This window comes from Gekko japonicus, unplaced genomic scaffold, assembly GCF_001447785.1.
Source record: "Gekko japonicus isolate JY-2015 unplaced genomic scaffold, Gekko_japonicus_V1.1 scaffold2338, whole genome shotgun sequence".
In the NCBI taxonomy this organism is placed as follows: domain Eukaryota; kingdom Metazoa; phylum Chordata; class Lepidosauria; order Squamata; family Gekkonidae; genus Gekko; species Gekko japonicus.
This window is the reverse complement of record NW_015176521.1, coordinates 76,380-91,499: the sequence shown is the minus strand read 5'-3', so window position 1 is coordinate 91,499 and position 15,120 is coordinate 76,380. Positions and strand designations below refer to the sequence as shown.

The 15,120-nt window shown below is 45.2% G+C and overlaps 1 protein-coding gene across 1 annotated transcript in view; it reads right to left on the bottom strand.

The window, feature by feature from the left end:
- SLC15A5 (solute carrier family 15, member 5) overlaps positions 1-15,120 on the bottom strand; it is a 42,924-nt gene that overhangs the window by 10,602 nt on the left and 17,202 nt on the right. Inside the window, 3 exon segments of the mRNA XM_015427404.1 lie at positions 5,053-5,185; positions 6,984-7,172; positions 13,868-14,048. Of these exon segments, the coding sequence (XP_015282890.1) occupies positions 5,053-5,185; positions 6,984-7,172; positions 13,868-14,048 (503 nt within the window).

Below are 15,120 nucleotides of genomic sequence, written 5' to 3'. Positions count from 1 at the left end.
AGAGAGAGAGAGACAGACAGAGAGAGAGAGACAGACAGAGAGAGAGAGACAGACAGAGAGAGAGAGCGCGCTAGCTATAGATAGATAGATATAGCTATAGATAGATAGATAGATAGATAGATAGATAGATAGTCTCTGACAGGGCTCTTTTTGTAGCAGGAACCCTTTGCATATTAGGCGACACACCCCTAATGTAGTTAATCCCCCAAGAGCTTACAGTAGCCCCTTGTAAGAAGAGCTCTGTAAGATCTTGGAGGATTGGCTACATTAGGGGTGTGTCGCCTAATATGCAGAGGAGTTCCTGCTACAAAAAGAGTCCATATAATACACACACACACACACACACATATATATATATACACACACACACACCATAAATGGATGCAGGTCTTTCAGATTTGACATTTCTCCCTTCCAAAGCTGTTTTAATATTTTAAATTTGTGCAGTGGGTCAGACCAGACTTAAATGGGAATGGTTGAGAAGCTGCCAGACCCTTATAGCCATGCTAGGGAGCAAGACTGGAAGGGCATCCATTTTTCACTGTGTTCATCATCTGTATTTTATTGCAAAATGAGCAAAGGGAAGGGGGGGAGCTTGGAGTCCCACATGCAGGAGAATAAGGGGGTAAAATGGTCTGCACCGCTTCAGACTGAACTCAACGCAAATATGAAATTAGCTAAATGGGGGGAAATGATCCATCCGCTCTCTGCTTGCTGTGCTGTTTTGTTTTTTGTTTTTTTTATTTTGTGGAAGTTTTTAACAACAGAGGAGCATTCCAAAAAGCTGTCTAATTCTGAAGCTGCTCGCCCCCTATTTAGGTTTGTGGTTTAGTTCCAGATCAGTCAAAACTGTAGGTCCTAAAGACAGCTTCCAAGCAAATATGAAGTATGCAATACGATTAGGGTTACCAACCTGGAATTACAACTGATCTCCAGACTACAGAAATCAGTGTCCCTCCAGCAAATCGCCTCAGAGGGCGGACCATAGAGTCTAGGAGAAATTGATGTCTCTCCCCAGGCACTGTCCCCAAATCTCCAGGAATTTCCCAACCCAGAATTGGCATCCTTAAATACCATTTATGTACAATCTGCTGTTAAGTCGCTCGCTTAACAAAGTAGTCGGAGAGTGATTCAGCAAAGATTCAGCTTTATTCCACAGCTCGAACACAACTCCAACACGGATCAACATCTGATAGCCAGAACAGCCTTTACATTGCAGCTGTCCTGCTTTTAAACATTCCCGGCTAATGTAGCCACACCCACTGTACAAATACCAACCAATAAGGTTGTTCACATAAGGACCAATCACGGATGTTCCCGCTCAGGGAGCTTGCTTGAAAGTGATTGGTTAGATGGGCTAGTAACACGATTGGATGGATTTGGATCCTAGCCCAGGACGAAGCTTTACATTACACTTCAATTCGATGTTTCACAACATATCATGCATTCAAGGCAGCTTTGAATACACTACTCTCTCTCTCTCTCTCTCTCTCTCTCTCTCTCTCTCTCTCTCTCACACACACACACACACACACACACACACACACAGAGTCTTACCAGTCATCAAAATTTTCCCTTATAGATGTCTGATGGTATCAGATCTGCCCTGGGTACGGACTGGAGACATGGGTACATGAAAGACAGACAGACAGACAGGGCAAAAGAGGTACCAAGGAACCTTCCACAGCAGGGGTCCCCAACATGGTGCCCCAATGTGGTGCCTCAACATCGTACAATGCCATAGAGTCCACCCTTCAAAACAGCCGTTTTCTCCAGGGGAATTAATCTTGGCCGTCTGGACATCAATCGTAATAGCAGGAGATCCCCAGGTGCCACCTGGAGGTTGACAAGCACAGCCATCCAGGTCAGGGTGTTGCCACCACAGCAAATCTTTTGGAAGCTTCGGACAATAATACCAGTGTTCTTTCTGAGAATGTGGATGCAGCATGTAACGCCTGTAAGCTCTTCACAGAGGTCTAGTAGGGAAAGGGATCAAAGAGCCATGCCATTCAAAACCCTGCTGAGGGACTCTTCCCTCCCACTGCCATTCCAAACTGGGATTTTCATATTCTGGCACCTTTAACTGTTACGAATGTTTCTCCTAGTTTCAGTGATGGCCACGTTGCAGCTGCTGGTTAGAGAAACAGCTTGTAAAAGTGATTTAAGAGACAAAACTTAATGGATGTTAAGGTCAAGTCATCTTTGCGCAAACTGCTTCCTATCGACGTTAATTCCCCCCCCGAAATATATAAACAGATGTTTGCTGATTGCTCCTCCCAACCACTCCTTGGCATTCTTAACACATTCCAGCTACAGGAAAACAGGTATCTGCAGGGATTCTGCCTCCTGTAGTTTTGGACATTACAAATCCACCAAGCTACACCAGTGTCTTAACAACAGTGAATATCAGAAGGGTATTACAGGCCTTCCAGAGAACACATACCTACAAAATACTGTAGTGGTTAAGAGTGGTGGACTCTAATCTGGAGAACCGGGTTTGATCCCCCCCTCTTCCTCCCCCACATGCAGCTAGCTGGGTGACCTTGGGTCAGTCACAGTTCTTTGAGAGGTGTTTTCTCAAGAGCAGTTCTCTCAGAGCTCTCTCAGCCCCACCTACCTCACAGGGGAAGGGAAGGCAAGGAGGGGGAGGAGAAGGGAAGGCGATTGTAAGCCACTCTGAGTGAAGGGCAAGGTATAAATCCAACTCTTCTTCTTCTTCCTAGAGTCTTTTATTTGTACAAATCCGGGATGCAATAGACAAGAGTTGTGTAACAAGATGCTCATCGCTAAACTAAAAAACCCCTCTGATATTCAATTACCTTGGAAGGAGAAGCCAAAGACAGCTAAGGGCCCCGGTCACACGAGAGGTTTTGAGCAGGGAGAGGGACGGATCGGGGGCGCAGCAAACGGGTGCGATCCCACAGCAACATCTGGGAAACGTGGCGCGCCCGTTCCCGATCCGGCCCTTCCACCCAAAACCCTGCATCAAAAATAAACCACCTACCTAGGTGGTTCTTCAGGAAAGGGCGCATCAAGGTTGGTCGTGGGATCGCTGGCGCGTCCTTCTGCCGGCTCATCCCCGGCTCCTGGCCGAACTGCGCATGCTCAGACATGTGCAGTTCGGCAGATTAATGGCCGGGCAATTGTAAACTTTTTAAAAAATACTTTATTTATTCAGTTTTGTTAAACAGCCAGTAAGCACTTTTATATAATCATTGTCTATTTTTTTTTAGTGTTACATACAATGTTTCCCCCCAACCAATTATATACTCTTATCCACCTTTTTCGGAATATTGTCTCATATTTACCACGTAATAACATAGTCAGTTTATCCAATTTGGCTATCTCCAGCAGTTTCTTAACTATATCTAATCTAGAGGGTAATTTATCTGATTTCCAACATCGGGCTACCATAATTCTTGATGAAGTTAAAATATATGTTAATAAATATCTGTCTTATCTATCTAGGTTATCTGGAATTATATTCAATAAGTATATTTCTGGTACCAAATCCACATTTATATTCATCATTTCTAATATAATCTGTTTCATAATTTCCAAAACTTTTGCATCCTGCAACATTTCCACCACAAGTGAAAAAACGTTCCTATATTATTCTTACATTTCCAACAATTTTTTGAAGTTTGAGGTGCAAATTTTCCAATTTTATCTGGTGACCAATACCATCTATGAAACATCTTATATAAATGTTCTTTATATGCTGTTGAACTGAGATATCTCATAGACTTCCATATTTTGGCCCAGTTGTCAATATCTATCGTATAGCCCATATCTTTCATCCAAGCATATAACAATTTTAAACACCCAGGAATAGTAGGGTTCCCAACTCTAGGTTGGAAAATTCCTGGTTATTTGGGGGTGGAGCCTGGGGGAGGCAGAATCTGGGGAGAGAAGGGACCTCAGAGGGGTGCAAAGCCAGAGAGTCCCTTAATTTTTTCTTAAGGGATGTGATTATGTGTGTTATAGCTTTGGAATTACTCTCTGTTCAGTCCGATAAGCAGGTTTTGTCAGCAGAAGCGATGATTGGCGGGCACTCTTCATGTTTGAAAGTAACTGTATAAGAGTAACAACTATGTTTTAAGCATTGTAAAACCCCCATTCTTGGGTTTTTAGTTAGGTTCTTTTTACTTTTTCCTATAGATTGTAAACTCTCCCTCCCCAATTTCTGTTGTAGTTTTATAGAAAAGCAAATAAAAAATTCCCCTTCGGGGGGCTAAAAAATAAATAAAAATCAAGGGCTTCAGTGTTCAAAAACAAGCACCCAGTAGTCTTTACCGTCATCTTATACATTACAGTAGGAATTCCCAATAGTGAGTCAAATTATCTCCTCCAGGAGATTTCCCCTGACGAAAATGGATGCTTTGGAGAGTGGAGTCTCTGGCATTGCACCCCACTGAGGTCCATGTCCTCCCCAGGCTCCATCCCCAAATTGCCAGGAGTTCCCCAACCTGGATCTGGCAACTCTACCCCGCTGGTGGCCAGGAGGGATCTGGCCACCCTAGCCCTTAAGGCCACCGAGTCAAACATGCTAGAGAATGAGAATTGGGCCCAAGTTTTTTAAGACTCTATGGATCAGGTTAAGAATTCAAGACAGTTTTGGACACCACAAGAATGAACGGTAAACTGGGCTCTTCCCCCTCCACAAGTTTTGCCACTCTCTCGCTCAAATCTGTTTAAATAACTCTTGTAGCAAATCTTCTTTTTTTTTTGTACCACCACTCCGGATTTGTGGCACAACGCTAGGCCCTCTAGCTCACTCTCACAGAACGCTGGCGGAAGGAAGCCCTGTGAAAAATGCCACACTCTAATTATGCAACCTATCAAAATAGGAATGATTCATTATGTTTTGATAAATCTGGCTGCAGCTTCGTGACCCGTCTTAATCATGAGGAGGGATCGATACACCGCTGGCAGCTAGGCTGCGTTATGCGCTTCTAATGGAAGTCAATAGCCAATAGGAGGAATCTTGGGCGAGAACAACAAGAAGAAAAATCCCCACAGCTTCAATCTGCATTAAAAAAATTATTTTACCTCATGACCAGACATAAGCTGCCAGAACAAGGGAAGGCCCCCACAAAACAGCCAGGGCCGCTGAAGAAAGTCAAGACTTTCATGGCAATCCCACAAATCCCACCGGGCACAGACCAGAAAGTAATTAAAGAACCTTTGCAAAGCAAGCAAGAATGAATCGGGGAATTCCAGTTGGGATGAAGGGTGGCGCTCTCTCATAAGACAAAGTAAGAACAACTAACTTTGGAGGAAATGGAGAAAAAAATGTGGCTCGGAACCTCACATGGAAGCTCTGCTCTGGCTTGGCATGGGAAAGGAAGGGGCATTCACAAGATGTCATCTGCTTTCCAGATTTTCCCTTGCTTTGCTCAGATCCCAAATCGTGTTTGACAAGATCATTTTGGAGTGATCACAGTCAAAGCACCTTTGCTTGCCCGTGTACGAAAAGGCCTGCATTTTTGAAGGTCCAGCCTATGTCAGTGCCATTTTTATTTATTTATTTATTTATTTATTTATTTATTTATTTATTTATTTATTTAATTTATTTATTGTATTTGTAGACCGCCCATCCCGCGAGCAGGCTCAAGGCAGGTTACATCATGTTTTCATGCATCAGCCCCCTCCATAGTGCCTATTTTCACTTATGCTACTGGAGGGCTTTTTTAAAAAAATAATAATTGCAAGATCATTACAACAATCTTTGCAAGAGAGAGCTACCTTTCCATTTATACCTCCACAATGAAAAGTGTTAGATCCCGTATTTTTACAGATGACAGATGGGAATTCGGAGGAACAAGCAGATGATGGCACCAGATCATTATTCACCGGTTTGGTGTAGCGGTTAGAAGCATGGACTCTAATCTAGGAGAACCGAGTTTGATTCCCCACTCCTCCATGTGCAGCTGGCTGGTGTGACCTTGGGTCAGTTACAAGTTCTTTCTCTCATGAGCAATTCTCGAAAGAGCTCTCTCAGCCCCACCTACCTCACAGGGAAAGGGAGGTGAGGGGAAGGGAAAGGAAATTTGTAAGATGCTCTGGGACTCCTTCAGGTAGTGAAGGGCTGAGTATAAATCCAATCTCCTCCTCCTCCTCCTCCTCTTCTGCTATAGCACAGTAGTAATTACCATTTTAAAAAATTCTGATGGGGGGAAAATGCAGGAAAAATAGTGGTATGACGGGGGGATGCTGGGAAAATGGTGGCTGACCAAGGTTAGTGGGTGCAAAAATCTGGCATTGATGCTCCATTGCCAGTGTGAATGCCTGTGATAGCAATGACAGCAAACCAAAAATTCTAACTGTGGGGATGCAGCCCTGTTTTCCGACATCCCTCTATTTTAAAAATGTATTTAATTTTTTTCCAGTCAAGTCACACCTGACGTATGGGGACCCTGTAGGGTTTTCAAGGCAAGAGATGGTTTCCCATCACACACTTCTGCGTCACGACCCTGCTATTCTTTGGTGGTCTCCCATCCAAATACTACCCAAGGCTGACCCTGCTTAGTTTCTGAGATCTAACGAGATTAGACTAGCCCGGGGCTATGCAGGTCCCACCCCAACAAACAGAGCTAATTTCTGACTATGTTAAAATCCTGAAGGAACATTTCCATGACTGTCGAGTTTCTGGCAATTGCTCCTTTGAACTTGTATCACACTTTGGCAGTGTGTCAACGGGAGTCCCGTCTAGCTCCTTTACGAGATACAATGCATGAAAAAACCTCGGCCGGGGTGGCAAATTGTACGTCTCCCCTAATCTCAGAGAGAACACTATTGTTCAGCAAGCGGTAACCACGAGGACGACAAATTAAGCTCTCTTCCCGCACAAGTGATGAATGAGCCTGCTCAGAAAAGCTGTGGAAAAACGCCAGGGGTGAGGATTCTGATGACAGGTACTCTAACACGCTCTGTTCAAACAGATGTCGTTCTAATGCTCTGTAGCAAAACGCTCTGCTTACAGGTGGGAGTCACCAGTGCTTCTGCCACGCTGAGCAAGATGTACCGCGGGGCCAGATGGAGGTACGGCATGGAGGAATCCAGGAAGATTTTGCCCGAAAGTGTTTGTTCCACCTTAGGGAAATGTTTCCTGTGTACCTCAAGAAACCCAGCTGCTATCATGGCCAGGGCAGCAGACATGCAACCTACAACTGCATGGGTACCAAAAAAAGAAAGAATTAAAAACCAAGGATAAAATTCTTTACGAATTTTTTTTCCAGTACCGCCTGGTATACTGGAAGAAAACTAACACTCTCCATTTATATTCTTGCTAAAGAATAGTCCCTGGTCCCAGCTCCTGCCAATCTAGCAGTTCGAAAGCAAGAAATTGCAAGTAGATAAATAGGTACCGCTTTGGTGGGAAGGTAACAGTGTTCTGTGTGCCTCGGCGTCTAGTCATGCCGGCCACATGACCACGGAAATGTCATTGGACAGCGCTGGCTCTTCGGCTTGGAAACGGAGCTGAGCACCACATCCCTAGAGTCGGATTTGACTGGCTTTCGAGCAAGGGAAACCTTTACCTTTACTAAAGAATAGTTGGCTGAGCCAAATTTTCACTATGGCTGATTTTCAAACGCCTCTTGCTACCCAGTATACTTGTTTCAGGAGTCTTTAAAAATTCAAATATTATAAAGGCCTGTTCAGGACAGCATTTCCCATAATTCACCAGGTTTTCAACCCATTTCATTCATGTCAAATGGTATCATCTATACAACTCTTTTAAAATTCAGGTGGGTTGCTGTGTTGATCTGAAGCAGCAATGGAACGAAGTCTGAGTCCAGTGGCACCTTTAAGACCAACAGAGTTTAATTCTGGGTATAAACTACCTTGTATTTTACTTAATCTAATTTGAGAAGTGTGAAGAAGTGTGCATGCACACGAAAGCTTATACCCTGAAATTAAATTGGATCTAAATTGACATTGGGGCACCATTGCTGTACTCAATGAATCTGACTGACATCTGAACATTGTTTTACATGGTATTTTATGGTTATGATTTGACGCTGTTTTAAGTTGTTATTAAGTGGCTGTTTTAATGGTATTATACTATAATTGATGTAAACTGCTCTGAGCCTGCTCGCGGGGAAGGCAGTATATAAATCTAATAAAACAAACAAACTTTTTTGGTCTTAAAGGTGCCACTGGACTCAAACTTTGTTCTAGTCTTTTTAAAGTCTTCTGCCACAATTAAATCGCTGGTTCACCTCCACACCAGGAGTCACGAGGGTCCTCACAACCAAGAGGGTGAAACACGGTTATGTCATATGGTGATGAGCAACATCTTCACATCAATGAGCATCAGCGCCAAGTGATGTGATGTGTTTGAATGAGCATACTATAGCATTGTTACAGAGTTTGGTGAGGACTGTCAAACAAATGCCAAAAACAGGGTACGGGGGTGGGCAATTCCCAGCAGTTTTGAATGAGAAATCACATGTGGGTAAGTACTTTGAACTTAGTCCTTTATTTCAATATGGAGAGTATTCATTTAAAGGATTCTTTATTCCAGCACTCTTCGTTTATGCAAACTCTTTAAGGACGACAAGCCACAATAGGAGTGCTCCAAAGCAGGTCTGCTCAGAAGTAAGTTCCGTTTTATTCAATGGGGCTTACTGCCAAGAAAACTGTTTTTAGGATCACAGCCAGTGTTCCCTCTAAGCTGAGTTAGTGTGAGCTAGCTCACAGTTTTTTAGCCTCCAGCTCACACATTTTTGTCTTAGCTCAGGAAGGACAGCTCCAGAGCAAATTAATTTATGCAGGAGCCAAATCACTCGCTCACAACTTTCATGCCAGTAGCTCACAAAGTAGAATTTTTGCTCACAAGACTCCACAGCTTAGAGGGAACATTGATCACAGCCTATGGGAGCAATCTAAAGCCGGCCTTCTGTGTTGTTCAATGGGGGACTCTCCCAGAAAAGTGTCTTTTGGCTTGCAGCGGATGTCACCCAACTGGTTTAATTCCTGAGCCCCAGTCCCCCCACCAAGGTACAAGTAGAGTGAGATGATGGGAAGTGGTCTGATTGGCAGGTACACAGCCAATCACAATGAGTCCCAGTTTTCCCAATCACTCTTCACAGGATTCGTTCCAGAGGTAACACCTGATTTCTACTTTAAATGTCTTTGTCTGTTAACATACAAACAGACAACTTTTTAAAAGGCTATGTGGATAGCCCAGGCTAGCCTAACCTCATCAGATATGGGAAGCCAAGCAGGATCTGCCTGGGTTAGTATTTGGATGGGAGACCACCAAGGAAGTCCAAGGTCACACTCGCAGTGCAGAGCCAGGCAATGACAAACCACCTCTGAACACCTCTTGCCTTGAAAACCCTACAGGGTAAACATAAGTTGGCTGCTACTCGGCAACATTTTCTACCACCACATGTGGTGTCAATTGTTGTTAAATGTGACTGTTCTGTGTACTTCTGACTAAGGGTCTAATTCAACAGGTGGCCCAAATATTCCAGCTTATCCTGGGCTCCTCAAAGCTTGGGCATTGAGCAGGGTTGGCCACGTTCAGTACTTGGATGGGAGACCACTGAGGAAGACCGAGGTTGCTATGCAGAGGAAGGCAATGGCAAGCTATCTCTGCTCGATTCTTGCCTGGAACGCCCTGGGATTGGGGTTGCCATGAGTCAATTGGGAGACCTGTTCTCTGAAGGCCAGGTCTACCAATGTAGCGGACTGGGGCAGGTAGACCTGTTCTCTGGAGGCCAGATCGACTAATAAAGTAGAAAGGGATGGGCGGACCTGTTCTCCAGAGGCCAGGTCTACTAATATAGTGGACTGGAGCTGGTAGACCTGTTCTCTGGAGGCCTGGTCTACCCCTATAGAGGACCTGATTCTGTTTTCTCTTACAATGTTTAAATTACTCTTAAAATATAGTTCAAATATAGTTTAAAATAATTCATTCTGAGATTTTTACAAGGTTATGGAAATAATCTTCTTAAAAATATTTTACACAATAGTCAAATGTAGACTTGCTTACAACTTTAAGGCTACTAGCTTCTTTCGCTCACGAGGTAGAATTTCTGCTCGCAACACCGTGGAGCTTAGAGGTCACACTGGGTGACTTGGCAGCACCTTCTCCTAACTCAACATGCCCAGTCATGGGGAAATATTGTAGATGTAGGCAGGGGTCATTTCCTGCAGGAGCGCAGAGGAGCGGAGCTCTGGCAGTAAAGATCCCAGGGGGTGGGCACATGCAACAAGCCCCACCCCCTGCTCCCAGCAGCCCTCAGGCAGAGCAAGAAGCAGCCAGGTAAGCTGCGGAGCCCCCCCCCAGCCCCCTGGTCCAAAACAGTCCCGTGGCACCTTTAAGACCAGGGTTTATTCAGGTACAAGCTCTCCCTCCTCTGCGAGGACAGATCTGCACCCCCCCCCAATAGCTAGCAATCCAAAACAATCCAGTGGAGCCTGAGCAGGGGGGGTTGCCTTCTGACACACTTCCGGTGATGTCAGGGGGTGTGGCATATGCAAATGAGTTATGCTAATGAGCTCCTGCCCCTCTTTTTTCTATGAAATGACCCCTGGATGTAGGTAAGCTAGAGTAGTTGCGTCCTGTAGGCCCCATGTTAGCAAAAGAGGCTTCAGAGAATGAGGGAGCCAGCCACAGAGGTACTATAGAACACCAAGGGAAACACTTAACCTTATGAACTTTTGTAATATCCTTCAATGACCTAAGGGCTTCAAGAGGTAAGTCTGAAGAGGTGCCGACATTCCTTTCTGAATGTTCTTTTCCCGCAGCTCAATAGAGAGGTTTTTAATTTTTTTAAAATCCCGAGTAATTGCCACCTGCTGTTCCGTACAGCTTCTGCTTTGTACGAAGCTTCACAACAAATCTAATTAGGCTAATTCTAGTCAGATTAATACTTCCTGTCGTTCAGCCCTGGCTGTGCCACATGCTATGGGGCACGCTATTAAATGGGAAGAAGACAGGGAATATTGATTTCTAGGCGTGCGTGCGCACATTTGTTTGTAAGATACAGCCTCGCTGCGGGAAGGAGGATAGCTGAAATTGGAAGAGCACTCCAGTTGTTCAAGTTCATGCAAATGGGAATAGCTTTCCAAACAGAAAGGGGCTGATTCCTTTTCAGTGACTGGGGATGCCAGCCTCCAGGTGGGACCTGGGGATCCCCAGGAATTACAGCTCATCTCCAGATAAAAGAGATCAATTCCTCTGCAGGAAATAGATGTTTTGGAGGGAGGACTCTCTGGCATTGTACCCCACTGAGGTCCCTGTCCTCTCCAGGTTCCTCCCTCAAATCTCCAGGAGTTTCCCCAATCTGGATCTGGCAACCCTACCCCCCCATTCCCCACCAGTGGCCGGGGGGGACCTGACAACTCCAGTTTGGAAATTTATTTTAATCTATTTTATTTATTTATTTATTTTGGATTTATGAATTGCCCACCCTGCAAGCAGGCTCTGGGTGATTTACAATCTTATAAACATTTGAAATACAATTGACATATAGAGTAGAACAATGCATGACAAATTAAAACCAATCCAAGATGGCATAGTAGTAGTAGAAGAAGAGACTGGATTTATACCCTGCCCTTCAGCCCCCGAAGGTGTCTCAGAGCGGCTTACAATCTCCTTTCCCTTCCCCTCCCCACAACGGACACCCTTTGAGGTAGGTGGGGCTGAGAGAGCTCTCTCGAGAACTGCCCTGGAGAGAACAGCTCTCAGAGAACTTTTGATTGGCCCAAGGTTGCCCAGCTGGCTGCATGTGGGGGAGTGGGGAATCAAACTTGGTTCTCCCAGATTAGAGTCCGCGCTCCTAACCACTACACAAAATAGTCCTCCTTTGCTGGCCACACCACTGTCCCGCACAGCAGGGCATCCCACATTGATATGAGAAACTGTGATTATTTCCCCCCAATGATTTACCTTTTACTTAGTACTTTTTTTATCCCGCCTTTCCTTCCAAGGAGCGCTGGATAGCAGATATGGGCCTCTCCAGTTTGGTGTTGAGAGCCAGTTTGGTGTAGTGATTAAGTGCGCGGACTCTAATCTGGGAGAACCGGGTTTGATTCCCCACTCCTCCACTTGCACCTGGCTGGATGACCTTGGGCAAGCCGTAGTTCTGATAAGAGCTGTTCTTGAAAAAGAGCAGTTTCTGTCAAGAGCTCTCTCAGCCCCACCTACCTCACAGGGTGTCTGTTGTGGGGAGGGGAAGGGAAAGGAGTTTGTAAGCCGCTCTGAGACACCTTTGGGTAGTGAAGGGCAGGGTATAAATCCTATCTCTTCTCTTCTTCTTCTTCCTCCTCCTCTGCTTTATCACCACAACAACCCTGTGAGGTAGGTGAGGTTGAGAATGACTGACCCCATGTCACCCAGTGAGTCTGAGGGGCAGGAGGGCCTCAGAGCCCACCTCACCCTCCAAAGCAGCCATTTCCTCCAGGGCAGCTGATCTCTATCACCAGGAGATCAGTCTTAATTCTGGGAGGTCTCCAGGCCTCCCCGGAGGTTGGCAGCCCTACATCTGAAACACGTTTCTTTCCCCCCTCCATTCCATTAAATAAGCTTTGGATTGTCTCCTCAGGCTCAAGAAGCAAAAGAACACCGAGAAATAGATTGCTGGGCACCATGTTGGGAATCAATACACAACAACAGTGGCTGACATTGTTTTAACAGGTTTCAGCCATGGGTGGGTGTGACGGAAAGGGAGAGACCAGTACAGAGGGAGAGAGGCTACTTAACTCTTTTCCTTCAGCACTCATTTCCCTCACAAACCAGCATCCCAAAGCTGCTTTGTACATAATATTGATAAAAACCCCACACAAGAGTCAACCCACTGCAATGGTATGCATGACTGTATTGCCCCTTTTGTGGGGTACAGATAGGACTGGTAGCTGCCTGGACCACAGCTCTGATGACATCAGGAGAGCACTCCGTAGAATGTGTAAAACAGAGTTTGTTCAGGAGGGCATTTTTATAACAGGGAATAAGATTGTTGAATGTCAATTTTCATCGTTTTGTTCTTTTTAAGAACATAAGAGAAGCCAATGGCCCATCCAGCACAACACTGTGTTATAAAATTCAATCTGATTTATTACGATCGAAGATCAGCAAATTTTAAAGCATTCCTAGGAGTGACATACTTTTCAGTTGCAACGTTTTTTCATATTTCCTTATCCAATGCGAGATAATGGCTAAGAAAGCACAGTTGGTAGAATGTTTAGATGTCAAAAACTGAGGCTCCACTAAGACTATATTGGATAACCATGGTGATGTCACTGTCTTCCAGGCTAACCTACCTCACAAGGTTGTTGTGCAAAAGGAGGAGGAGGAGATTGGATTTACACCCCACCCTTCACTACCTGAAGGAGTCTCAAAGCAGCTTACAATCTCCTTTCCCTTCCCCTCCCCACAACAGACACCCTGTGAGGTAGATGGGGCTGAGAGTGTTCTTTTGATGACTGCCCCTGAGAGAACAACTCTGAGAGAACATGTGACTGACCCAAGGTCACACCAGCAGCTGCATGTAGAGGAGTGGGGAATCAAACCCTGTTCTCCCAGATTAGAGTCCGCGCTCTTAACCACTACACCAAACTGAGCTCCTTTAGAATATGTGTGATATACTTTTACAGAATTAAAATAAAATCAATAGTAACAGCCTGGAAACACACAATGCTCAGATATTAAAGCAGTGAACAATGAAGGTATATCATTGGGGGTAATCAACTATCAATGCAGCCACAATCAATTACATCCAGCCAATTCACAGTCCTTCTTCAATAGCCCCAAGGAATTAATTATTTAAGGGGGGAAAACCCTATTTGTGTACCAATGGAAAATTACAATTGCTCTCATCTACACAATCCAGCCATTTTAGAGAATTCTCACCAATATACTCTGTAGGAAACCATCAACTACTTTTGGCATTAAAGAAACACCCATTGAGGCACTCCAAAATAGGACCTCGAATCAAAAACGGCAGAATGCTTATCACATTCATGGCCGTAACTGGAAAGAGAAATCCATTCAAATTCAGATTCATTGTCTGGAGATAATATCCCATAGGCATCTGCAATGAATGGGGACATGCATATTATTCCACTTGCTGGCCTGACATGCATCCATTTAGGGGGCAAAGGGTCCCTCAGTTCTATTTGAACCCAGTTTAAAATGACACGTTCCATTCCAGTATGAAATTGCAGGAATCAAAGGACCAGCTCTCATGACGGATGGGGAATGACAATATAGTTGCAAACTTTTGCAATTAAACATATGCATAACTTGCTTTATGGCATATCGAGGCCCACAGCCACTGCTGGTTCCCAATCGAGCAAATAATGCTTCCCCTCCCCTGCAGCCCGTGGGCTCCCTTCAGCTCCCAAAAAGAGCTCAGGGGAGAAAGCAGGAATACCTCCTTCTCCTGGACAGCAGTCCCCACCCAAATCAACCCTTTTGCACATTTACTCATGGGTTCCCACCAGCAACTAGCATCTACAGAATAGCTCCATGTCCCCTTGGCAAACTCATGCAATTGATAATGTATAGTTAGGCCCTGGATCAAGACGGGTAGCCGTGTTAGTCTGTCTGTAGCAGTAGAAAAGAGCAAGAGTCCAGTAGCACCTGAAAGACTAACACAATTTGTGGCAGGGCATGAGCGTTCTCACTTCTTCAGATACAGCTACAATGGGAGTCCATCTGTCCTATTTACTGAAATCACTCCACTTTCCAATAAATAGGACAGATGGACTCCCATTCTAGCTGTATCTGAAGAAGCGAGCAGTGATTCACGAAGACTCATGTCCTGCCATATATTTAGCTAGGCCCTGGGTGAGAGGATTCTAGAGCAGGGGTGTCAAACTCATTTGTGATGAGGGCTGGATCCAGAGGTCATTTCGGGGGGGATAGCGGGGGATTGCAGTTCCCCCGGGTGAGGTACAGGGGGCGGGGCACATGACAAAGCCCTGCCCCCTGCTTCCGGCCGCCCCGCTTCCGGCCCTCATTCAGCCAGAAGGAAGCAGGAGAAGAGGGAGGGTAAGTTGCTTCCTCCCTGCCTCTCCCCATCCCTGCCTGCCTGGGGCCAGGGAGGGACTTCGCGGGGCTTCCTTGCACTCCCATCGGCCTTGCAGGTCCACCGCTGGGCT